At 39.9% G+C, this 25,403-nt stretch overlaps 1 protein-coding gene across 1 annotated transcript in view; it reads left to right on the plus strand.

Moving 5' to 3' along the window:
• LOC146003513 (sialin-like) overlaps positions 1 to 25,403 on the plus strand; it is a 45,368-nt gene that overhangs the window by 14,270 nt on the left and 5,695 nt on the right. Inside the window, exons 5-7 of the mRNA XM_083141800.1 lie at positions 4,676 to 4,896; positions 7,495 to 7,644; positions 23,732 to 23,864. Of these exons, the coding sequence (XP_082997926.1) occupies positions 4,676 to 4,896; positions 7,495 to 7,644; positions 23,732 to 23,864 (504 nt within the window). The remainder of the gene's footprint in view (positions 1 to 4,675; positions 4,897 to 7,494; positions 7,645 to 23,731; positions 23,865 to 25,403) is intronic.

Raw genomic sequence — 25,403 nt, forward strand, 5'->3', positions numbered from 1 at the left:
TATGCTTCCTCTTAATGTTTGTTCAAGCGCAGTAATTTCAAATGTTGAGTTGTTCAAAAACAGTAATTTCACTTCTTGCCATAGGCGTAGCTACGGGGTGTGCCGGGTGTGCCTAGGCACACCCTAATGGGCTGCTTTATCAAATAGAATTAAAGACAGATATTTCAATAAGATAGAAAATAAGCGGCAGTTTGTAAGAAGTTGAAAATGTCATTACTTGGTACAAACGTGTGCATTATCGCTGATGAAACGAGTGTCTGTAGTTTTTCGATTCTTTTATGTCATTGGAGAGAGAAGATATTTACTGCATTCTACTCTGTACTCTGTACTGCAGCGCTTTTCTTCTATACCTGTCACAAGCTGCACGTGTGAGAGAGCTTTCTCCAAGCTTACTCAAGTTAAAACTAAATTAAGAGCAACTCAAAAGCAGGATAGATTGGAAGCCCTGCGCTTGCTATTTGTGGAACAGGAAAAAACTTCGTCTATTGATGTAAATGAAGTTATTGATGAGTTTAAGAACATTGTACCCTTTGACAGACGTCTCTCGTTATAGATGACGTGTATTTTGATGTATTTTTTGTAACATTTATGAACATTTTGTGTGTGTGTAATTTCTATGCAATTTGATTTTTTTCTACTACATATATTCAAAAATTTTCAACACTGTCATTTAGTGAATTTATATTCCTTTAAAAACATCAGTGCAGTTAAAGAGCCAAGTGATTGTGTTGCAAAATATGCTATTAAAAAGGTACAAGACCTCATTTTTTTCTTTGTGCACACCCAAATATAAAGTTCTAGCTACGCCTATGCTTCTTGCTTTAACAATTTGGGATATGCAGCCCTCAGTGACGGACTGGTTGACGCAACGCACTACGATGCTAGGTTTCCCCGGATTCGAATCTCGGCCTGGGCATGACTGATCTTAACGACAGCCAAATATAGCAGAAAACGAAGTAAAATAAACCAAATAAATCAATCAATTTGAGATACTTTCATATGTTTTAACCAAGCAGTCCTTGTTTTTGACAGTACGCAAAATCTACTACCTGCACCTTTTCTCATGAATAGGATAACAATTAATAACAGTTTTTATTAATGAATGAAATATAAATAATCAAGTACAAGCAAGCAATTATCAAGATGAATTTAACATTGAATGTTATCATTTTTTTCGTCGTCAAACTTATCAACACCTTTCTACTAAATAGAACAATAACAAGGAAACGCTACTTGCAAGTATGATAAAAATTACCAGTTCAATCTATTTGTACTCAACGTCACAGAGAAATACGATATATGAACTTACCCGAAAAGAAATCTTCGACCCACCGATCTGTACTGTTTGCTTTGTTCATTAATGTTGGCACGATTTATTCTCGCCACGACAGCGTATTCTAATCAACAATCGGAAAATTCTGTGCCGTGAATTGCACCTTCTGTTCTTTCTCGGAAAATTCTAGGATAAACGTGAGTGCCTGTTCGACCTAAACAACCTAATATTGCGCAAATTATGCCAACATAATAAGCAAGATTCAAATCTCCCCCCGCCCGCTTGAATTCCGAATGTTTACAAGAACCCGCCACAATCATGGCTGCTCGATCCCACAATGCAACAGTCTGTGACGTAGGTGAAACACACCTATTTATTGTGAATCTTTGTCTGAAGAAGACTCAAATGTTGACCAAGAATTTCTGTTAGAGGTTGGAAACGTTACCTACGTTTTTAGTGTATACTTTTTTATACAATAACTTTTCCTTGGTCAGCATTTGAATTAGTGTTGCCCACGAGACGAGACGGGACAGGCTTTTAAAAATTCGAGACGAGACGAGATTGACCATGTGTCATAAGACAAAGGAATATTTTCGAGACGAGACAGCACTTCCAGGAGACTCCACGAGACGAGACAGGCCAAAGTCTCGTCTCGTGGGCAACACTAATTTGAATGTTTCATTTTAGCCAATTCCCGTTCCAACTTTTTAATTAACTGTTCGATGTGGGTTTAAATCCCCCTTGATAAGAGTTCAAACTTAGTATATCCAGCTTCGAAGTGCGTTACGTTCACTATCCTTCACCCAGCGGTCGATATAGTACGGTACATACATTTAACCAATATGCGGTCCTGTAAAACACATACTTGTATAGTGCATAGTGGTTTTATATAATGCTGTTTGGTAAGCATAGGAACGATATGAGGGTCGGAAAGTGGGATCGAACTGGTCCATAGAACCCCCCCCCCCTCCACCCGAATTGATATCGTTTATTGCAAATTACAAAATAGCAGAACGTTTGTTAGTTTTATTGTTAATACCGGAAATAAAGTCCAGTTAGTTAGTATTCCAACAGAATAACCAAAGAAAAATGGCGTTAGATCGAAAAATTGAGGTTACAATACAGGCACCAGGTTACGTTTTACCATTTAATCCAAAGAATAACTGGTTCCACAGTTTTCAAAATTCCAAAAATTAAGTTTTGTTATGACTAAAATTTATCTTACTTTTAAAGCTTTTTCCTGAAGGTATCTAAAATTTTATAACAATATATAATAACTGTGCATTTCAGTACACACTGCATGAAACGTACAAAAATAATAATAATAAAAGTAATAATAATAATAATAATAATAATAATAATAATAAAAACAGTTGTGCTGCATATTCACACTTCTGATGGATAGAGTAGAAAAGTCTCCTCAAGGATATAAGGACAGCAATAATAATAATAATAATAATACATTTGGAATAAATTAGTTTATTATTATTAAATTTTAATTGTTAATATTTAATAATATTGTTATTATTTCTATTATTCAAATTTCTTACGACGCACATGGGAACAATTATGAGTTAACCCCCCGAAAATTTTTCCTGCATACGGCCATGCTCTCTCTCTCTCTCTCTCTCTCTCTCTCTCTCTCTGTCTCTCTCCTATTTCTCTCTCCCTCCCTCTTCCCTATTTCTCTCTTCTCTCTCTCTCTCTGTCTCTCTCCTATTTCTCTCTCCCTCCCTCTTCCCTCTTCCCTATTTCTCTCTTCTCTCTCTCTCTGTATGTGTTTTTATATTGCTTCTTTATTTCTCTTTGTCTCTCACATATGTTTCCCATTCTTTCTCATTCTTTCTCTGTAGCATGATTAATTATCTTCTTTTTTCTTATTTTCTACCGCTACTTCTTTCATCTCTCATTTTTTATATATCCCTTAAGCACTTCTTACGCTGACATGTAAGCAGTGATGTGCCGTAGACTATAAGTTTACGTCTACATACGTTGTCTACACGTAATCTACGCGTAGATTACATTGGGTTGTAGTTTGCATAGGCTACGTAGACAATCTAAAGTGCATTAAAATTAATTTTCAAGGGTTTCATGAAAGGAAAGTGACATTTTCAACTGTATTGGTTCCTAACGAAATGAGAAGAATCGTATTTACAACAAGATTTCTCTTCTCTTCTATTCTTTTATCAACTATGGAGGAAGATAAATAGTATGCAAAAAACAACAGATGGCAGCCGTGAGATACGCGTGGTCTTTTCCCCATAAAACACTAGAATATTTCCTATATAAGTTTCTTAGGTGAGAAATTGTTCGAATTTAGAAGAAAGAGTATGAAAAGTTCTCCTCACACATCAGCAACTTATACGCAGTATAATTTTATATTAATTCCACGGCGCCCTTTGCTAAGTTATCACCTTTCGCCATGTTGTTTACATAGATTACGTAATCTATGTATATAAAATAGTCTACGTGTAGAATGTAGACTATCGTTATTTACGCGTAGACGCACATCACTACATGTAAGCATGATGTGAGCTTGTGCTTCCCCGATGGCGCAGTGGAAGCATTGTCGTCTTGTAATCAAGGGGTCCCGAGTTCGGTGGAGGTACATAGTGGTTCGGATTCCACTTTAAGCTATGGGTCCAGTCCTGATTAGCCTTGCTGTACATAAAGTGGACTTAAAACACCAAATCAATCAATCAATGATGTGAGCATATCTAACTTAGGGAAGCAGCTTTTTTATATTCACAACTACATACATTTTTATATAACTATTACCAAATGTTGTTTGAAAAGAAGGATGTACTGAAGTGAAGAAGATCCATTCATCGGCAAAATATCAATGAAGGACTTCTAATTCTAAAGAATTGCTTGGTTGGAGTGGAGTGTAGTGCATGTTACCATATTATGTAAGTTACTTACACAGTATCGGTTTAACACAAAAACTCAATGGAACACCTGGAAAATAAAGTTCCAGATAAACAACTTTCTAATAATATTGTGTCTGGAGGGGAGTGATTTTTGTGTACATATATCTTCCTGTTTTGTACCTTATTTATTTTGTATTTGGTACTCTGAAGAAGACCTTGCTAGAAGGTTGAAACGTAACGTTTAGTTTATGTTTTAAAGTAAAATAAATTTCTGCCTTGGTCAGCATATTGAATTTTTGTGTTATCATGGAAACAAGGCTTAAACTTAGTTTTCAAATATAAGTATTTATGACGAAACAGTTTTTACATTAAAATGTGTACATTTTGCAGTCCCGTTTCTCTCAGGAAAATATAAACAATGTCCCGTTTTGTTGTTTTAAAAATCTTGTCACCTTTACACACGCACACGCCACTTTCCACATCCAGGTAACGTATACCAGAATAGGATGTTGGCATCCGTTTTCTTTTCCAGGAGGCACCCTGGGAACGGCCATAGCGCTGCCGATCTGCGGATTGGTTATCTCAGCCTTTGGGTGGACGTCTGTCTTCTACATGGGAGGCATCGTTGGAGTGGTGTGCTTCGCCTCTTGGTGGTTCTTGGTTTTCGACAGTCCCCGGCTCCACCCGAGGATATCCAAATCCGAGAGGGAATATATCCTTTCTAACCTGGGCTCAACTGTCAGCCACGGGAAGGTGAGAATTATTACTAGCCATACCATACGTCTGGGATTACCCCGGACAGTCCTGGTTTTTTAGTGCTGTCCGGGGTGATGTCCGGGATTGCAAAATGTCCAGGGTTTTGAGGATCTGAACATGAAAATAGCTACCGGTATTGAATATTCACGACCAGAATTTATGACCGGCAAGGATCGATTATACCTTTTCTTTCTTCGAGATATCGACTTCCGAGCGGTTCCGTTTCCGTACTTCCGTGAGCGTCTTGGTGGTCTTGCAAGCGTCTGAAGTAACTCATCTACACGTTTTTGATAATTATAACTATTTACAAGGGCTTTGCATTTGGCAATGGGCAAAAGAAAGTGTGTATTTAACGTTAACAAAAAAGTATTATCCCATAGCAGCACAAGGTTCCTTAGTTTGTTGCCTGCAATAGAAAGAATTGTTGCCAGTTTTGATGGGCTAAAATCATACTTCCTGTCTTGTGACAAACGCCCAAAATTATTATTTGATATTTTTGAAAATCCACAAAGTGAATTGTATTTGTAATGCTTGCATGGTTCTCTATTATTTAATGATGTAGTTTTGAAATTGGAAGCTAATTCTATCACAGCAACAGAAGCATTTCAGACATATTCTCAATTAATTTGTCATCTTCAGGAAAGAAAAACCCATAAATTTATACCATCTTCTGCCAAAGAATTGCTATGCACTCTAAAAGAAAATAATGATGTTCAGGAACAAAAATTATTTTTAAGCGTAGACAATTTTCATAATTCTAGTATCGAATACTTAGAGTTCAGGAGAAACAATAATAATAATTAATAACATTAATAATGTTCCAATAAAATGTTAAGGCTTTTAAGTAATTTCAATTTATTTTTGTAAAACAACCTGAAATTCAGCAGTAATGAGTTGATCGGAAATATGTACTGGGTTGGACCCAAAAAAATATGGTAAGCCTAATTATTACGTACTTCAGTGGCGTATTCTCCATTTTGTTGTTGATGATGCTAATATAATGACGACAGAAGTAATGAAGTCTTCAGCTGCTTGAAAAAGTCTTGAAGACATGTAAGTCGGGATAATTTTATCAATTAGTTGTGCAGAGTTAGTAACCTATAACAGCCCCGTAGCTCGATATTCTTGCGCCCTAGGCAAGATTGTGGTTTGGTGCCCCTCCTTAACAAATATTAAATTTCATGTGCGTCATTAGATATTTTCTTCGTATACCATGGCTTGTGACATTTATATCCTACAAAATTTGAATGGGGAAACAAGAAAAGATGATATAAAAATAATATAGGTTATATTTGCATTTCTGATTAAAGAAAGTTCTATCGTACTGTGTGAATAACATCTTTCAAAATGTACTATTTCTACTACTTTTGGAAGCAGACAATTCCGGCAGTGTTACCAAATTATACCTCTGGCTAGTGTAAATTTCTCCATCGCATATTCTAATTTTTTGTGTTTAAAATAAAAAAAACTTTGAATGGTGTCCTAGGCTTCAGTTCCCCTTGTTTACTCCTTATTACGGCCCTCGTAACGTAATCTAAGATCAAGCGATGACCTGAATGCAGCGGCGCCAAACTATATGGGTCAGTGGGGCTTGAGCCCACCCAATAACTTGCCTGTTGTTATGTTTTATTTTAGAAGTAAAACCCCGTGCTTATAGCCTAAAGCAACATGTTTCAGAATTGTACACCTCAAAAATTCTCACAAGTTAATAACTGAATATTATCATAATTTAAATAAAAATTAGTTACATCTTCAATACGGTACTTTTCAGTGTCCAATATTATTTACACTATCCGTGGTCACGTCGTTTTATGGAAAGTAAGGTAGGATAAGGGCTTATAACCAGGATGAGGATCGATAAGTAGCTACTAAAACTCTCAAAATAGGCAGGCAAAAAATTGAAATTGATAAACATAGTCAGATATTCTCGGATTCAAAATAGGCACGAATAAGTAAAAAAAGACAGAAATAGCCACTCTAACATCCACGAATTCCTCTCAGAAATGGCCTGAAGTGGCTTTAAGACGTTAAAGAATACATTTACTGTCCATTTATGATATTGCATGAAACTATAAAACAAATCTCAGAGTTCATCGCAACGACCGTTTTTCAAAAGTTGGCATGACTTGCTCTGCGACGACATTAATGAGCATTTCTACATTCTAATTTCTTTATATAGAAGAAGTATTTATTTTACACGAGAGCGCTCAACTAAGCTTATACTACATTTCTTGGATCTGAAGTGAAAGAAAGTAATAATTATTTTCTTACAATTGACGCATGTGGCACTTCAGATCCAAGAAATGTAATATAAGCTTAGTTCAGCGCTCATGTGTAAAATAAATACTTCTTCTATACGAAGAAATTAGAATGTAGACATGCTCATTAATGTCGTCGCAGAGCAAGGCGTCCTTTTCCTACAATTGACCCTTGCGCAGCATGCACCGCATGCGTTCACGAGACGCCTCTGAGTCCTAGAACATTTAATGCACGCTTTTGAATATGATCTTTTGGATTTTGAACCAACATAATACTTGGTCCGAGGTTTTCTTGAATAACAATAGTTAATCTCTTTCGCATTCGCATTGTTTTCAGAGTCCCCCAATGCCTTGGAGAGCGGCGCTAGCATCGAAGGAGGTGTGGTCGGCACTTGTGGCTGGCGTCGGCAGTGACTGGGGGTTCTACACCCTGTTCAGCGTTGTCCCAAAGTACATGGACAGCATACTACGCTTTAATCTTAAACAGGTGAGTAATCACAAGAAACTTTACTTGTAGATAGGTTAAATGGATGTTTAGTTTGATCTTGGCAATAGAAATTCGGTCATTTTTTCGGTGTTATTAGTTCTGTGGGCCTACCTACTTTTGGCATATGAGTTTCGGTTTCCTTACAATGTAAAAATTTTAAAAATGTTCCTAAAACTACGTGTAGATAAATCTTATTATAAGTTTTAATGACTTAGGTTATAACTAGGGCTCGGAAGTTGAGGAAAAATCATTTTTTTCCCTCGTGTCCAAAGACAAGGCCCAACATGTTCATTTCGGGTCATTGTAGGCCAGGAAAAGGTGGGTTTTATTTGTCCTTTTTTGCCTTTTACGGCGCTTTTTGGCTTATTGGTCCTTTTTTAGCCTTTTTTAGATCTTAACGGCTTTTTTTTTGCAACTTCACCTTCTTTCGACTAGGTTTCATCAGTTCACCACCTCTTAAACATCCTTTCTGTAGTAAAGAAATATAATATACGAGGGGTGACTGAAAAGTTCTCGGCCTACCCATGATGCATTTATCGTAGCTGAATGTTACTTTAGCTAATCATAATATGTGCCTTTGCAAAGCCCCATACCAAATTTCATAGTACTATCTTCTTTTGTTTTTCATATTTTTATGTTTGAAGTGAAGACGGTGAGCATTTTCTGAAAAATGGATAAAGTAAGCATTCGTGCGGTTATACAATACCTCCTGAAAAAACGGCATGAGTGGACAGGACATCCACAAGGACATTATGGAAACATTGGGGGTGGATGCCCCATCGTATTCTACTGTGAAAATGTGGGTGGCGGAATTCAAGAGGGGGAGCACCTCTGTCCAAGATGCACCTCGCAGTGGAAGGCCGGCAACGGCCTGTACTGAAGAAAACATCACAACAATACAGGATCTTGTTATGGCAGACCGGCGAGTGTCAGAACGTTACATCGCAGAGAAAGTGGGGATGTCCCAGGAACGCGTTGGACACATACTTACAGTTGTGCTGGACATGCACAAGGTGTCATGTCGATGGGTCCCGACAATGTTGAGTGCTGAGAACAAACGTCAGAGACACCTCTTGTCTGCAGCAAACTTGACCCTCCTTCAGGCTGATCCTAAGACATTTCTCCAACGTTTTGTAACCATGGACGAAGCATGGGTCCACCACTTTCAGCCAGAGTCCAAGGTGCATTCAAAACAGTGGAAACACACCTCCTCCCCCACCTCCAAAAAGTTCAAGTCACTGAAATCAGCTCGCAAGGTGATGGTCTCTGTTTTTTGGGATGCGAGGGGTGTCATCCTGGCTGAGTATCTAAAAAAAGGTGAAACGGTGAACGGTGCATATTATGCTGCTCAACTGAAACGTTTGAGGGAGGCCATCAAGGTGAAACGTCGTGGAATGTTAAAGAAGCGCGTCCTTTTCAACCAAGACAATGCACCCGCGCACACGTCCGCCATTGCAATGTCCGCCATCGAGTCCTGCGGCTTCGAACTGCTTCGACACCCTACCTATTCGCCAGACTTGGCTCCCTCAGACTTTCATCTGTTCCCTAAACTCAAGCAACACCTCGGTGGAATCCATTTTCCATCAGATGATGACATCATGGCTGCGGTGGAGGACTTTTTTGCAGTGCAGGATGAAACGTTCTACAAGGAAAGTATCATGGGCCTACAGCACCGGTGGTAAAAGTGTGTGGCGCTGAAAGAGGAATGTGTTGAAATATAGCCATGAACGATTGAGCCCCTGGCAACCCTTCATGGGTAGGCCGAGAACTTTTCAGTCACCCCTCGTATATATATATATCCATCCCTGAAACGAGAGAAAAACATTTTTGGACGACTGAATCAGGTATTCGGTAACTTGTCTGGAAGGTGTAAGTGGCAACTTTATCTTGTTTTGAAGCTTTCAGCACGGTTTTTACGACCAGACCAGGGGCGGCCGCTCATAAGGACGATACGGACGCCGCACTGCCGTGTGTAACCACAAGTGAACAAACATTACATTAACATTTATATATTAGCTTTTACATTGTCTGAATTGCAAATATTCCGTTCCTTATAGATCGTTGGTTAGTCGGTTCTGTATTCATTCTTCCGCGACAATTGCGAAGTTTGCACGCTACCGTGCGGGAGAATATGCAATTTGGAGAGAAATGTGGCGGGGCGCCGTCCTCCCACTTTACGAGACGTAGAGCATTCTCAGGCGCGGTCGCGAGGGGTAATAGGCGAGGGGAACTTAGGGAATAACACGCGCGGGATCTGTGGCTGGGAGGACGGAGGGTTTGTCGTCCGAAATCCACCCCGTAGGCGAAACTGGCCCTCTCTCCGGAGAACGGTAAACAATGAAGAGTTGCCAGAAGCAATGAAGTTAACATAAGAAAGAAAATTACCAACCGTTGAAAAAAAATCATTCTGTATTCCATAATTTTATTCACTTATGACATAAGAGTAGAGCAATAAATAACGCAATTTTCAATGAGGAAAGAAAGTATCGGTAACTGAAAATGTACAGACTCTTACTTGTTTTTGTTATTTACAGTCGCTTTCTGCTTCTTTTTGGTAATCACGACGATGAGGATGAGTGATGATATAATGAAATTGATGGAGGAGCATTCACAAAGAACACACATACCCATGCCGGGATTCGAACCCAGGACCTCTGGCTCTGTAATGCAGTATGCTAGCCACGGAAGTTGGCTATAGATTCTTGTTACACGCAAAATTATCGTATATATGCGTTGTATTTTTTCTGAGTTTAGTGAAAAGTACATTTGGATTACAATGATGTGGAGTACATCATGTAGATATAAATACATGTTTTGATTAGCACGTTTGAAAAAAATCCTGATAATGTGACAAAGTTGTCCAATTTCTCTTCAAGGCGGCTGTTAAATAAATTAGAAACTTGTCATCTAAACTCACCAAGAGCCGCTACAGGAACATGTGAGCTACAAATGTCTTAAAATTTGGCAAAATTGTCTGTCAACCCCGAAGCAATAAAACGACCAGATGGGAAGACGATAGTATTGAAACTTGTTTCTTCGTTTTCCATGGAAAAGTGAAGCTTTTTCGGTACTTGCTTGCTGTAGTTGTGCATTTGTCTATATTCCTTGATTTCTCGCGATGAACAGTGTGGAGAAATTGTTGGTGCGAAGTTTTTGTACCAGAAGTCTGGATGAAAAAATAAACATATAAAATCTAGTCCGAATTTGAATCTAGAACAAGTGTCAAAGAAGGGAGGTCGTGAGTTCACTCGCAAATTTCGCGTTGAAGGACAGAAGGGTGATTTTCAGTTACAAGCATGTCTGAAGATTTCTGGTAAGTTTGAAGTTTTTGCTCTAGAGCTTCTGGTAACGCAGATATCACATTTCCAGTAAGATATTTATTTTGGTGCCCTATTTGACATATCAATTAGTTATGTTGGACAGGAAACTTTTTCTGTGCAACTTTTTTAATAGAAATTTTCACAATCAATGCACGTAAATATTCGTGATTGAGCTTATCAAGTTGTGTAAAAATTAATATCCCTTGCAACGTCCGCGCGCCGGAGCACTGCACACTACACCACGGAGCTGTGCAAAAGTGTACCCATATATGCTAGCTTGTAGCCAGCCGAAGACATGGACTCAAAGTATCTCAGGGCTTGCGGGGTTTAGTATGGAAAGGTCAAAGGTCAACTTGTAAAAGTTTATTTATATTTATACACGCATGTAAATAACCAGTTTAGCACATACGCTCTTAAATCCTCCTCAGTGAGGTACCTGGGCAGTATTAGTATTCTTATCTAATTTAGGGGGGAACCAACTAGTACAGGTAACCAATAGGAACCTGGGTAGCCGTCACGTGCCACGCCGTCTGGGGACAACATGCGAAAGCGTCAATAGCGAGGGACGGGCCAAGGGGCCCACGATTTCACAAAGGTGTTGGTGTGAAAGGACGCCGCAAAGTCAATCCAGCTACCACAAGGGAACGGTTCGGTCCCTTGGCATGTCCAGTCAGTAGCAAGAGACGGCAAGGTACAAAGGGTAGGTCTGGAAGCACCCAGGAGACTTGGGCTTGGGCCGCCACGACCCAAGGGTAGCACATCAGGCTCTTATGGGGCAGACCAGGTAGGTAGGAAAACTGCTTTTCTTTTCTCCTCCTTCCTTCTCAAGGAAGCTATTGGATCCTGGTAGGGGAAACTTCCAGACTAGATCTGGGAACCAGGTCTTTCGCAGTCGGCATCTGGCAGTCGACTGAGCTCCGGGCCTCGCTGCTTTGTTTATATACTGTTTGGTGGCAGCACTGAGGCGGGTGGAGAAGATCGGAACTAAGCCGGCTGCAGCGTTGCAAACTCCCTTCAAATCACGAGATGCAACTCGTGCGTTATAAAATATCAAGTTTAGCATTGTAAAAACCACTAGCATGTGGCGATATAAACTTAACACTTGTGTGCTAAACTGAACACGTTACATTAAAGAAATTACAAGATAAAGAGATTCAACAATGCAAATTACAAATTAAACAACAATTACTGCACAAAAGATAACTGAATGAGTAAACCACGCAGGGTATTTAGCATGCTTTCTTTAACCAAAACGTGTGTGCCATAACAATATATGCTTAACAACAATGCACTCAAAATTAGATAAATCAAAAGCGTAAGCCTCGCAGGGCATTTCGCAAGCATTAATAATTATATATTTAAGAATATGGTTATCACGCAGGATAGCTACATGTGATGACCACGCAGGGTCGTTACAGATGCCCCTCTGTCGGGCAAAAATTTTGAGGAAAATTAAAAAGTTTAAATTTTCAGAAAAATTTTTGGTAAACCAGAGTCTATATCTCTTTTACTCTTCAATCACTAAGTCTTTTCTTCATTTACTATTTGTCTTCTCCGTTCGGGGGAACACCTGAAGAGACGAAGGTTGTCAAAATTCACTCGGTCGACTGGGTTCTTGGTCGTCGGGTTCAACAGCAGGGCAGTGTTGCTTCGAACATCCGAGGCGACATAGGGGCCAATGTATACCTCAAACAATTTGGCGATAGTCCTATTCTTTCGGGAACTTAACTTGTGATTCCTGACAAGAACCAAGTCACCTTCTTCTAATTGAAGAGCGTTTCTTTTTACTTTCATTCTTCTGTATCAACAATTGTTGAGCCTTTCTAGAGGGTTTGGATATTGCTTCGTCGTAGAGATGGTGGAGTAGTCCAGAACTTCATTAGACAGGGATACACGGAATAGCAACCCAAGAGGAAAACATTTCGAAATATCTGAGACAGGGTGCATGGCAAGTTAATCAGCGAACTCATAATCAATAAATTCATAATGAGACACAATATTAGCTGGACGAAGTTCCAAATCTTCAATCTTCAATCTCCAGTAATGCCATCAGGAAAAGCCGTATAGAATGCGACTCGTAAAGAACTGTCTCGGCACACTGCTTATATCCAACAGTCTTCAATGGTACGAGCTTCTCAAAAATAATCTCCAAATTGCGTCTCAGCACATTTAGGAACTCCTGCTTATGGGAATCAGTCAAAATATCTAATACCTCTACCTTCCTTGAGAGGTAAGCGGGTTTATACATCTCAGCCTTCTCTACCTGGGCTACGTGGATGTACCGCACAGCTTCAATATCCAGAGGATTCCCTTCCTCATGTTCAGGAGTCTTCACGAAAAACAACTCTGCTGAGTGCTGTCTGAAGCATGACATGACTTCAAGAAGATTCGCAACATATTTCTTCAACATAAAAACTGCAGTACTAAAAGATATTCCACCGAATTCTAGCTCTACTCGCCTACTTCCAAAAACTCGCTTTCTGTTGGTACCAGAGAAATAAACTAATCTTATTTCTGGAACCTTTTGTACCTGAATGCCTGGTATTTGATCCTTTAGTTTAGTCCAGACATTATGACTTAGAATTGAACATTCGCTTCCAGTATCAATTATACAGTTTATCGGTATTTCCATTAATTTTGCAGACACTGCTGGTGATTTGTAACTGGTCTTAGAGGCTCGTGCAGATTTCAGATCACTTTGCAAATTTATTTCCTCTGTTTCGGACAATTGAAAATTTACTTTTAGTTCCTGGATAGATCTTAGTGGTCGCTCCTCCGAGGCCCCTTGCCTAAATGGGAACGAAGCACCTAGACAAGGCTCTAGTTTGTTTGACTAGACTGTGACCTTTGGTTATGCAGGAAGTCCCGGGTTGTCTCTAGGGCTTCCTCCTGCTCAGAGGTCAAGTCTTCTCTGGTTGGTGACTGCCTTCTAGTCTGTTCTGCACCCCGAGGTGAGTATCGTCTAGGGGAACTCCCATCCTGATAATTCCTTATATCAGGGAAGCTTCGACCTCTTTCTGGATAAGGTCGATTAAAGTTCCTCTGACCATCCTGTTGGCTGCGGTCCGCTCCTCTCCAGCCTTGTCTTCTATAAAACTTTGGAGTCCTCGCAGCATTCCTTTCTCTACCGCTGGTTCTGGTCTCGATGTTGCGGACTTTGAAGCTCTTATTATTGATTCCAGACTCTTTACTCTTGGGGTCTTCCTTATTTCTCCAGGCATCGGGATCGTCATAGATGTCGAAGTCCTTGAGAAAACTGGTCAATTCATCAACTGATCTTGGAGCATGCGCAAGGCAGAGGTTCCGGATACGATTCGGCAGCTGTCCTATTATTAGATTCAGCACTTCACTTTCGCTGAAATTGTCACTCAAGTTTCGATAGGCAGCGTAGATGCTCCAAGCGAAGCTCTCCATATTCTCGTGGACTGGGCGAAAATATCGTCGATTTCTTACGGCAGTTAACTGTCTTTGTTTGGCTTTCTCAGAGGCAAACTCCTCCTTAAATCTTAGGCAAAAGTCGGCATAGTTGACAAAACTATCTATGTTTCCCGCCAGCCAATGTTCCGCCTTGCCTGCAAATACTCTAGGAAGTAACTCAAGTCTATAGTGCTCAGGTATCTGCATAAGCTCGAAACTGACATTGAGCTCTCTAAGGTACTTCTCTGCCGATTGGGCCTCGATATCGCCTTTGAATTTTGGTATGTGGGCGATATCAGCCATCCTAGGAATCTTGAAATCGGCTCTACGTCGAGGAGGAGATCCATCAGAACTGTCTCCCTCTCTAGGCCGCTTACCTCTATCTGTTTGAACGGTTCTTTCGACGCAGTAGGGACTTTGCACTACTCTAGGAGGTTCAAAGGTGACCGCTTCCGGGTTTAAGCTTCCACCCCGTTCAATAGAATCCGGGAGTACATCTGAAGTGGCTTCGGTTTGCAACTGCAGTCTTTGAAACTTATCCTGCAGCTCACCTACTCTTCTAATTATAGTTCCAGTTTGTTCATGGATCTCTTTTCGAAGGGACACTTCCAGTCTCTTGGTCTCTTCACGGAGAGAGCTCACTTTTTCTCCAGCAGTTGTTACAACTTCTTCCCGGAGATTCCGCGTCAATGCGTCGGCAGCCTCCTTCTGCTCTCGTACAGTTTCTTCAATCTGCTCGGTCCTTTCACCAAGGATTTTTACCACAGAACTCATTGCTTCAACAGAGACCTCTATCTGTTTAACCCTCTCGAGATCGTCACTTTCAGTTTCTTTCCTAGTAACTTCCCCTCTAGACTGGACCAGTTCTAAGCAGGTATCTAGATTCCTCTTCATCTGTTCATGCTCTCTTTCTATCTCTCCACGCCACTCAGCTAAGGGCTCTAGTTGTTCTTCTACTACCCTTACTACCTCCTGTTGGCAAGAGATCCGGATTTTCTCCAACTCTTCTCTAACACTTTCTCGTTGGTCAACCTTAAGCTGAGAGAAAAACGTTCGCAACTCCTCCCTACTTTTCTCGGCTTCTAGCTGCCTTCTTTCATTCTCTGCCTCTTTTTCTTTGTTTCTCTTTTCTTCCTCTTCTTCCTTTCTCTTTTCTTCCTGACTTTCTACCAGGACACGGAGAACTTCTAACTCCCTTTCTCTTTTCTCTTCAGCTTCTCGCTTCTCCACCTCTCTTTTCTCTTCAAGAGACTTTATCAGAGTCCTAAACTGATGTACCTCTTCTGCCCTTTTAGCTTCTTCTTCTGCTTTCTCTCTTGCCCTTTTAGCTTCTTCTTCTGCTTTCTCCTCTTTAATACGGGCTGTCTCCTCTTCCTTCTCAAGGAGTCTCCTCTCCTCCATGGATTCGACCACCTGTCTCAGCTCTAACAACTCTTTCTTTCGAGTTTTCTCTAATTGAGCAGTTTCCCTTTTTCTTTGTTTTTCATCAGCTTGTCTACGCTCTTCTTCCTCTTTCTTTTCTTTACGTCTCAGTTCTTCCTCATCTTTCTTACGCTCCTCTTTATCTTTCCTTAACCACTCCAGCAGCCAATGGTCTGATTGGGTCTTACTTGGAAGACTTGGTTCAAGCAGGGACGCTACCAAGGGTGCTGATAAGCATGTTTTACACCTAGCCTCTGCATCAGTCTCTGAGGTCTCTTCTTGCCCCTCACATCTTAAATGGAAATTCTTGAGACACTGGAAACACTGGAAGGACTCCATCTCGGCTCCAGAATTATCACAGCATGCGAACCCAGTCTCACCTTCCATGGTTTTTCTCCCTCTGCTCCGTAGACTCATTCCGGACGTTTCTTTTTCCATTTTGTTACAATCGTATATGTCACAACACTTTACCTTCGTGAATTCTGTATGGTTTCTCCGAAAACACTTCACTACCTTCGTGAATTCAATGGACGAACACTGTCACTAACTCTTGCACTACAACAAGTGAGCCACTTCTAGTCCATATACGGCTTCACCACGTAACTAATCTGACCCCACGTTTTACAAGTCGAGCCCTGTGTTTTTGCAAATCGGGCCCCACGTTGGGCGCCAAAAACTTTTGCAACGTCCGCGCGCCGGAGCACTGCACACTACACCACGGAGCTGTGCAAAAGTGTACCCATATATGCTAGCTTGTAGCCAGCCGAAGACATGGACTCAAAGTATCTCAGGGCTTGCGGGGTTTAGTATGGAAAGGTCAAAGGTCAACTTGTAAAAGTTTATTTATATTTATACACGCATGTAAATAACCAGTTTAGCACATACGCTCTTATCCTCCTCAGTGAGGTACCTGGGCAGTATTAGTATTCTTATCTAATTTAGGGGGGAACCAACTAGTACAGGTAACCAATAGGAACCTGGGTAGCCGTCACGTGCCACGCCGTCTGGGGACAACATGCGAAAGCGTCAATAGCGAGGGACGGGCCAAGGGGCCCGCGGTTTCACAAAGGTGTTGGTGTGAAAGGACGCCGCAAAGTCAATCCAGCTACGACAAGGGAACGGTTCGGTCCCTTGGCATGTCCAGTCAGTAGCAAGAGACGGCAAGGTACAAAGGGTAGGTCTGGAAGCACCCAGGAGACTTGGGCTTGGGCCGCCACGACCCAAGGGTAGCACATCAAGCTCTTATGGGGCAGACCAGGTAGGTAGGAAAACTGCTTTTCTTTTCTCCTCCTTCCTTCTCAAGGAAGCTATTGGATCCTGGTAGGGGAAACTTCCAGACTAGATCTGGGAACCAGGTCTTTCGCAGTCGGCATCACAAGACTCTCACGGCAGCCTGGGCTCCTCTGTCTGCGCATGCGCTAGCGTCAGCTGTTGAGTGCGTGTGGAGTGGGAGGTTCGATTGAGAGCTTCGCGTACGTGTTTTCCTGCGCGCGGATTCTGTTGTTTATCATAAAGAAAATGTGTTTTTTTGTGCTTGTACTCTGTATCTGTCTTCTATAGCAAGGAAATTTAGTATGTGTGCATTTTCTTTGACTGTACGTGCGTGAGTGTTTTCTCTTATCATTTTGTCTACGTAATACAAGAATGCCACCTCAGTTAATCTGCCATTTGTGTGATAAAATATTTAAAAAGAGTTTCAATCTGAGGCGGCATTTTTCCAATATTCATCCCGGGCACGACTTGCAAGAGCCTCCATTGTTAGAAAGCAAAACATTCAAATGTCCTGTGTGCCACCTTAATTCTCGTGATCACCATAGTTTTGGGGATCATATTTCCGAAGCCCATGATATCACTCTGAAAACAAAGGAATTTACTACGCTTTCTGACTTCTACAGCTGGAAGAGAGCAGTGGAAGATCGCGACAATACTTTGTTTGTTAAGTCCAGAGGAGAAACAAATTAGCTTCTAATTCACGGTTAGTTACTTTCCAGTGTCATCGGTCTGGATTCTATACTCCGAAAGTTTCACCTGATAGTAGAAAAAGAGAGTTGAAAATACAGGGTTCCTCAAAAATTGATGCCTACTGTCCTGCGAGGATTAAGATAATTTCACGTGAAGATGGGCAGGTACTTGTGGAATACTGTGCAACACGTGTAGGCCACAAAAATGAGTTAGCTCACTTATATTTAAATTTAGATGAACGAAAAGAAATTGCCACGAAAATTGCAATGAAAGTGCCATATGATGACATTTTAGTAAATGTGCGGTCTTCCGTGAGCAAAGACGAACTGAAGCGAAAACACCTGATAACAAAACATGATTTGTATAATATTGAGAGAGATTTTTCTTTGAATAGTGAAGCAGTTAGGCATTCCAATATGCAGTCAGCGTGGAAGCTTGGGTTGAAACAGAAAAGCAACTAGAAAACAGCTGCATTCTAATGTACAAGCCACGAGGTGTCATTCTACTCGAATATCCACAACTTCAAGAAAAAGATTTCATTCTTGCAATAATGACAGAGGCACAAGAAGAAATACTTAGGAAGTTTGGATCAGATGTCATATGTGCAGACAGCACTCATGGCATGAATGCTTATGGCTTCGAAATGACAACGTTGCTTGTTCTTGACAACCTAAGGCAAGGGTTCCTTTGTGCCTTTTTCATATCAAACAAAATGGATTCCACAAGCCTGAGGCTTTTTTTTCGAAGCTGTGAAACAAAAAGTCGACAACATAAGCTGCAATGTGTTTATGTCGGATATGGCAGACACTTTTTATAACGCATGGCGAGACATAATGGGCGAACCAAAGAAACGCCTATATTGTACTTGGCATGTGCTTAGAGCCTGGCAGAAAAATCTCTCCAAAATTAAAGATTCAGAAAAACAGAAAGAGACATACGATTTGTTAAGGACCCTTTTACAGGAAACAGATGAAACTGCATTTCAGCTTATGTTAGACACTATTGTGCAACAACTTACTGAGGACGAAGCCATGAAAGATTTTTCATTTTATTTCCAACAAAACTACACGAAGTACTGCAAGATTTGGGCTTACTGTTACAGAATAAATGCTGGAATCAACACAAACATGCATTTGGAATCTATGCACAGAACATTGAAACATCTGTTTTTGAAAGGAAAAACCGTCAAGAGACTGGACAAAGCAATACATGCTATCATGCAGCTAATTAGGACAAAATTGTAAGACCGTCTGTCTAATCATTACTGAAAAGGGAAAAATAACTTCCAAATCGAAAAATCTTGGAGCTCGCCATAATAAATCCTTGGAGATGAGTTCTGACCTTGTGCTCATAAATGGTGACAATAGTTGGACCGTTGCCTCATCTTCTAAGGTTCCTCAGTTGTATACTGTTAACCTTGTTGAGCCCAATTGTCAATGTTCCCTTATATGCAAGCACTTCTATGGTTGCATTCATAAGTTTACTTGCACATGTATTGACGCAAGCATTAAGTGGAACATGTGTAAGCATATACACTTAGTGTGTCGGTCAATTGGTTCTATCTGTGGACCTTCAGATGCAATAACAGATTCAGATGCACTCGTCATTGAAGAAGATGTCCAATCTGCAGAAAAAATAGCAATCTTAAATGAAGTGGGAAATAATGAGTCTAAAATGAATGATATCGAAAAACAGAAGGCTGGAGTTTTAAAAGAATTTAGTTCTATTTTAATGAACTTAAAATCCATTGAAGAAATAAACATTGTCAAAAAAGCCGTAAAAGGTTTAGCCCCTATCATTAGTGCCGCTAAAACGAAATCAGCCTTACCACTACCACCAAAGTGCAACCCAAACAGAAATATCGATCCCCAAATCCGCTTCATTTCAAAGAAGAAACAGAAAGCAGCAAAAAAATCTTTCAAGCCGCCCTCAGAACAGGAAGTGCTGAAACTTGCCGTAAAAGCAACAATGTTATCATCATTGAATATAGAATAATGTGCCTAGACGTGTGTGAAATTGTAAATAATGTGTTATACTCTCTATATTTTTTTATCATACTATACCGGGACATTGTACATGACTATAATAACATTTTATAGATACGAGTGTGAAATTAGTATATAGTATTATACTCTATATATTTTTAATCATAAAATACCGGGACATTGTGCATAATTCGGCACGGAATGCCGAAGGCCCCAGGTTCGAATCCTGGTCAAGTCACTTTTTCCGAAACAAATCTTCATCGAATAATAATTATTAAATTTTATAGATATGAGAGTGAAAAACAGTGAACTTGAGTGTATAGATGTCTAGATTTTTCTTAAATCGTGATAATATCACAAACCTTTCAAGACTCAACTTCAACTTAACCGTGTGTTGGATGCAGTGGTTCACTTGAAAGATTACTTATGAACAGTTGGACCCCACATTGAATGATATGGCACCATTCACAGGTACGTGTTTTAATTTGTTATTACAATGTAAGAATATGAAGTGTGATTTTATGTGCATGTTTCATCAACAGTGGGCATATTTTCCCGATAAGTAAGGTGGAAACCTTATATTCTTTGTTCCACGTTCACAACGCCGCTTACTCCGCCCTCCCCCAAAACAAAAATCCTTTGTGCGCATGGAAATGTTATATGTTTATATGTTTTGTTCCACGTACACAATGACGCTCAACTTCGCCCTTCCACTACAAAAAAAACCTTCGTGCGCATGCGTCACCGCACGCTACCGCAGGAGGCGGGGGAGCCCAGGCTGCCGTGAGAGTCTCGTGTCGGCATCTGGCAGTCGACTGAGCTCCGGGCCTCGCTGCTTTGTTTATATACTGTTTGGTGGCAGCACTGAGGCGGGTGGAGAAGATCGGAACTAAGCCGGCTGCAGCGTTGCAAACTCCCTTCAAATCACGAGATGCAACTCGTGCGTTATAAAATATCAAGTTTAGCATTGTAAAAACCACTAGCATGTGGCGATATAAACTTAACACTTGTGTGCTAAACTGAACACGTTACATTAAAGAAATTACAAGATAAAGAGATTCAACAATGCAAATTACAAATTAAACAACAATTACTGTACAAAAGATAACTGAATGAGTAAACCACGCAGGGTATTTAGCATGCTTTCTTTAACCAAAACGTGTGTGCCATAACAATATATGCTTAACAACAATGCACTCAAAATTAGATAAATCAAAAGCGTAAGCCTCGCAGGGCATTTCGCAAGCATTAATAATTATATATTTAAGAATATGGTTATCACGCAGGATAGCTACATGTGATGACCACGCAGGGTCGTTACACCCTTCCTCTGAATTTTCCCCTCTGTTAAACGACTAAGTATGTTAGAATTCTATTTCTTCTTCCATCTTCTTCGCATTACTGTTAAATAATTATTAATTTATTATCATATGTGCAAACGTGTAAAACATGAAAATTCGGTAAACACGAACGTATCAATATCTTATCACGTTGGCTGTTATACGAAATTCATCATTTAAACTCACATTACTAGTAGAGCAAATTTGTGCCGGCCCCGTGGCGGAGTGGTTAGCACATCGCGCTACGATGCCAGAGGTCGCGGGTTCGAATCCCGGCCTGAGCATGGATGTTTGTGAGTGTCCATTTATCAATTTCATCATATCACTCATCCCCATCTTCGCAAATTAGCCAAATGTGGCATAAAAGGCGAAGTAAAATATTTCAAGTCAGATAAGGAGGTGCCGCGCATATTAATTAAATATGTAATTAGAACTGAAGTTATTAATTAATTTGGATCACATTTATACGTCCTTTTTTTCCGTTTTTAGGTCCTTTTTTTGATATTTTTCGGTATTTTTATAGGTCTTTTTTTTTGTCAATTTATAGGTCTTCAACTTCCGAGCCCTTGTTTTAACCAATGTTCTAAGGTACTACCAACATCAAAGGGTTACTTCAGTTTACTGAGTGGTAACATATATACAAATTGGCATGGCATAGCCCCCAAAAAAGAAATCACAAGTACGCCACTGGGTAGGTACCCTCCTCCCCCAAACAGAATGCTTAATGCGTACAGTGCCTGAGTTGTTCACACATCCATACGAAAATGAGTGATTCGAAATTAAGTTTATCGATATGTATATTGTCCAGGGCCGGATTAAGACGAAATTGGGCCTGATGCTTCAAATCTTCGGTGAACAATAAACACAACGACGTTTGCTGGAAACAGCAAAAGAAGACGGCCGCGCCATCTATTGGCCACCGACGGAAATGCAATTTCCAAGCGCAGCGAGGTTTAAATGTGGGGTAATCTTCTATACCCTAACTATTCTATGGTTATAGTACGTCACAGCGCAAAGAATAATATTTCATGAAAATCGGAGATGGTCAGGTTAAAAATTGAACATATCTGTGTTGATTTGGCATGGAATGACTCAATAGTAACTGTTTAAGAAGTAACGCTGTGTCTAGGGGTACGAAATTGGGGCTCCAAATTTCATTCTAAGATTTATTTTCAGGTTTATATAGCAAAAGAAAAATGTTCAGCTTTCGGAAAATTCTCGTCTGTTTTCATCTGGGCCTATTTCAGGAATGGGCCTAATGCTGCAGCGTCAATAGCACCCACCTTTATCCGGCCCTGATATTGTCGATGTACGGATTGGAATTCGCCCAGTGTGTGCTGTACATGCGAGGGAGCTGGCGGCGGGCAGCGATCGGCAGCACAAATAAAAGAACCTTCCGCCAAAAGCTTTCGCGCACCCGTCAGTGTTGTCACATGAAGGGAAATTTCCCTTGTGCAGGGAAATTGGGACCGAAATTTTAGCCAAAAGGGAAAAGGGAATTTCAAAGAAAAATACCACAATTGCAGGGAAATTTTAAGGTCATCTGATTACATTATTACAGTTTGTTAATTTCGAATTTCATATCTACATTTTTATGTTATTTATTTTGCTATTCCTACTTGTTTCTGCTCCTTTAAGTTTATTGTACGTTGGTTTTATGTATCTTTGGAATAGTAACGATGAGGATTAACGATTAAATGGATTCCTGATGTCCCAGGATTGAATCCTGGTCAGGAAATGATGAAACTGAAATGTGAAAAGGTTTTAAAATATTTTTTATTCAAATGAATAACGAATTCAACGAAATACTAAACTTAACAACGTACTACTACTGCTTCCACCACCACCACTAATAATGCTACTACTACTATCTCTAATTATTATTATTATTATTATTATTATTATTATTATTATATTATTATATAATTTGCTTAGGTGAAGGGGAAAATTGGTCCAAAAAGGGAAATTTTGCCCCTTGGAAAGGGAAATTGTGCCTTCATATTGTGGAACCCGTTCAGCTGGGTCCATGGTTAAGCCTGCTCCGTTCTACCTCCCCCTCTTCCCGAGAGTACAATCGTACAATGCACAGGACACGATTCTGCGCAGGATCTTTTGCTTGTGGTTCTACTGTACTTCGGAGAGTGTGCTTTTGTTGTTTTTGTTGGTTTTACTTCGCTTATCTTCAGGACCGCCAACTTTTTAAAGCATTATCTGGGCTCAAACACTTGAGCTATAAGTTCATGAAAATTTTCATACTGATTTCATTAAGCAACCTACCGCGAGTCACGGTAGCAAATATAGTAGTAGTAGTAGTAGACTGACAAGTTATTGTGTGGGATCAAGCCCCACGGGCCCATATAAGTTGGCGTTACTCCTTGTCTTTTTATTCTGTTATTAACCTTTACACATCTCTTTCAAGAAAAAGCTTTAGAAATTATGGAGAAAATTTATAGTCATAAAGTTTATGTTGTGTGACCTCTCACGGAAAACTAATTTTTGGATTAAATGATAGAATGTGGTTCCTGCATTTTTACTCAAATTTTGCTGTCTAATGCATTAGAAACCTCAACGAGTTTGACACTTTTCCATGATGCCTAACCTTTTCTATAAATTTTATTTGTGCAATCGACTGTCTTTTTAGAATGCTTTCCTCTCAGCGTTGCCTTTCCTGAGCCGTTACTTCTTTGGGATCTTGTTTGGCAACGTCGTGGACAAGCTGCTACAGAGAAAGACTCTACCTCTGGTTGTCCTTAGGAAAATATCGATTTGCGTGTGTGAGTACAGCACATATTTACACAATTAAGGGCGGATATTTACATCTTGACATACTGAAAGACTCGCAAATGACAAGGAATCATTGATTTGTGAATTGATTACCGTTTTTTTTTCTTTCAGAAACAGCCACGACCTGTAGTGGCATTATTTTAAATATATGTGTGTATTACCTGATTCTGATGAACGGACATTTGTATATTTTATTGTAGTCTTATATCTGTACATAATTTGTATGTTTTTATTGTTATTATTTCTTCGATTCTCTCAATTTGTGAGTACACATTAACAGTGATGTGCCGTATACTATAAGTTTACGTCTACATGCGTTGTCTACACGTAATCTACGCGTAGATTACATTGGGTTGTAGTTTACATAGACTACGTAGACATTCTAAAGTACATTAAAATTAATTTTCAAGGCTTTCATATGATTTCATGACAGGAAAGTGACATTTTCAACTATATTGGTTCCTAATGAACTGACAAGAATCCTATTTACAACAAAATTTCTCTTCTCTTCTATCATCAACTACGAAAGATAAATTGTATGCAAAAAAAAAGCAACAGATGGCAGTCGTGAGGCAAAAGTAGTCTTTTTCTCATAAAACACTAGAATATTTCCTATGTTATGTTTTTTCCTAGGTGAGAAATTGTTCGAATTTGCAAGGAAGACTATGAAAGGTTCATCTCACACGTTACTAACTGATACGTAGTATAATTTTGGTAACACTTTACTATACCGGAGACGGATTTCTTCAAATTTACTGGAGAAAGTACTTACGCAAATCATTTTCTGTAGCGTTTGTGATGTTTGGGAATGTAGTTTTGATCCATTTTAACGCTCTCGTATTGTCCGTATATGCTAAATTGAACGAAAGGAGTGCTAATGGAACCTAACCTAACAGGCCTAACCTAACCTAGTAGGCATACCTCGTCCCCGTGATGGTTCGTGGGGCTATCGTGAATTTTTGGGGCTACCCGTGGATGGTTTGTGGGAAATAAGGAACAACAGTAAGTACTCGTTAATGTAAGAAATAGACATTATTTTCGTTAGAAATTCATTATTTCACCTAAAGAAATGTTCCGCAATGCAGAATAGTACATTAGCAATATAAAAATTGCGAAATAAATCATTGATAGGTGTCTCCGGTATAGTAAAGTACAATAGTACCATAATTTTGTTTTACTTCCACGGCGCCCTTTGCTAAGTTGTCACCTTTCGCCATGTTGTTTACATAGATTACGTAATCTACGTGTATATAATAGTCTACGTGTAGAATGTAGATTATCCTTGTTTACGCGGAGACGCACATCACTGCACATTAATCAAATACTGTAGAAGCAATGATATTCATAATAAAGCTTGAAAATCAGCACTATTTAATTCACAAAGCTGCCACTTTTTGACGGACGTAGGAAGGGATATAAAGAACCGAAGCACAGAGACAAACAGAGAAAGAGGGAACAGAGGAAGAGAGCGAGAGAGGGAAAGAGAAAAGTAGACGAAAGCGGAGAAGGAGAGAGAGAGAACAAATAGC

Source organism: Lepisma saccharinum, chromosome 20 (genome assembly GCF_977018435.1).
Source record: "Lepisma saccharinum chromosome 20, izLepSacc3.1, whole genome shotgun sequence".
In the NCBI taxonomy this organism is placed as follows: domain Eukaryota; kingdom Metazoa; phylum Arthropoda; class Insecta; order Zygentoma; family Lepismatidae; genus Lepisma; species Lepisma saccharinum.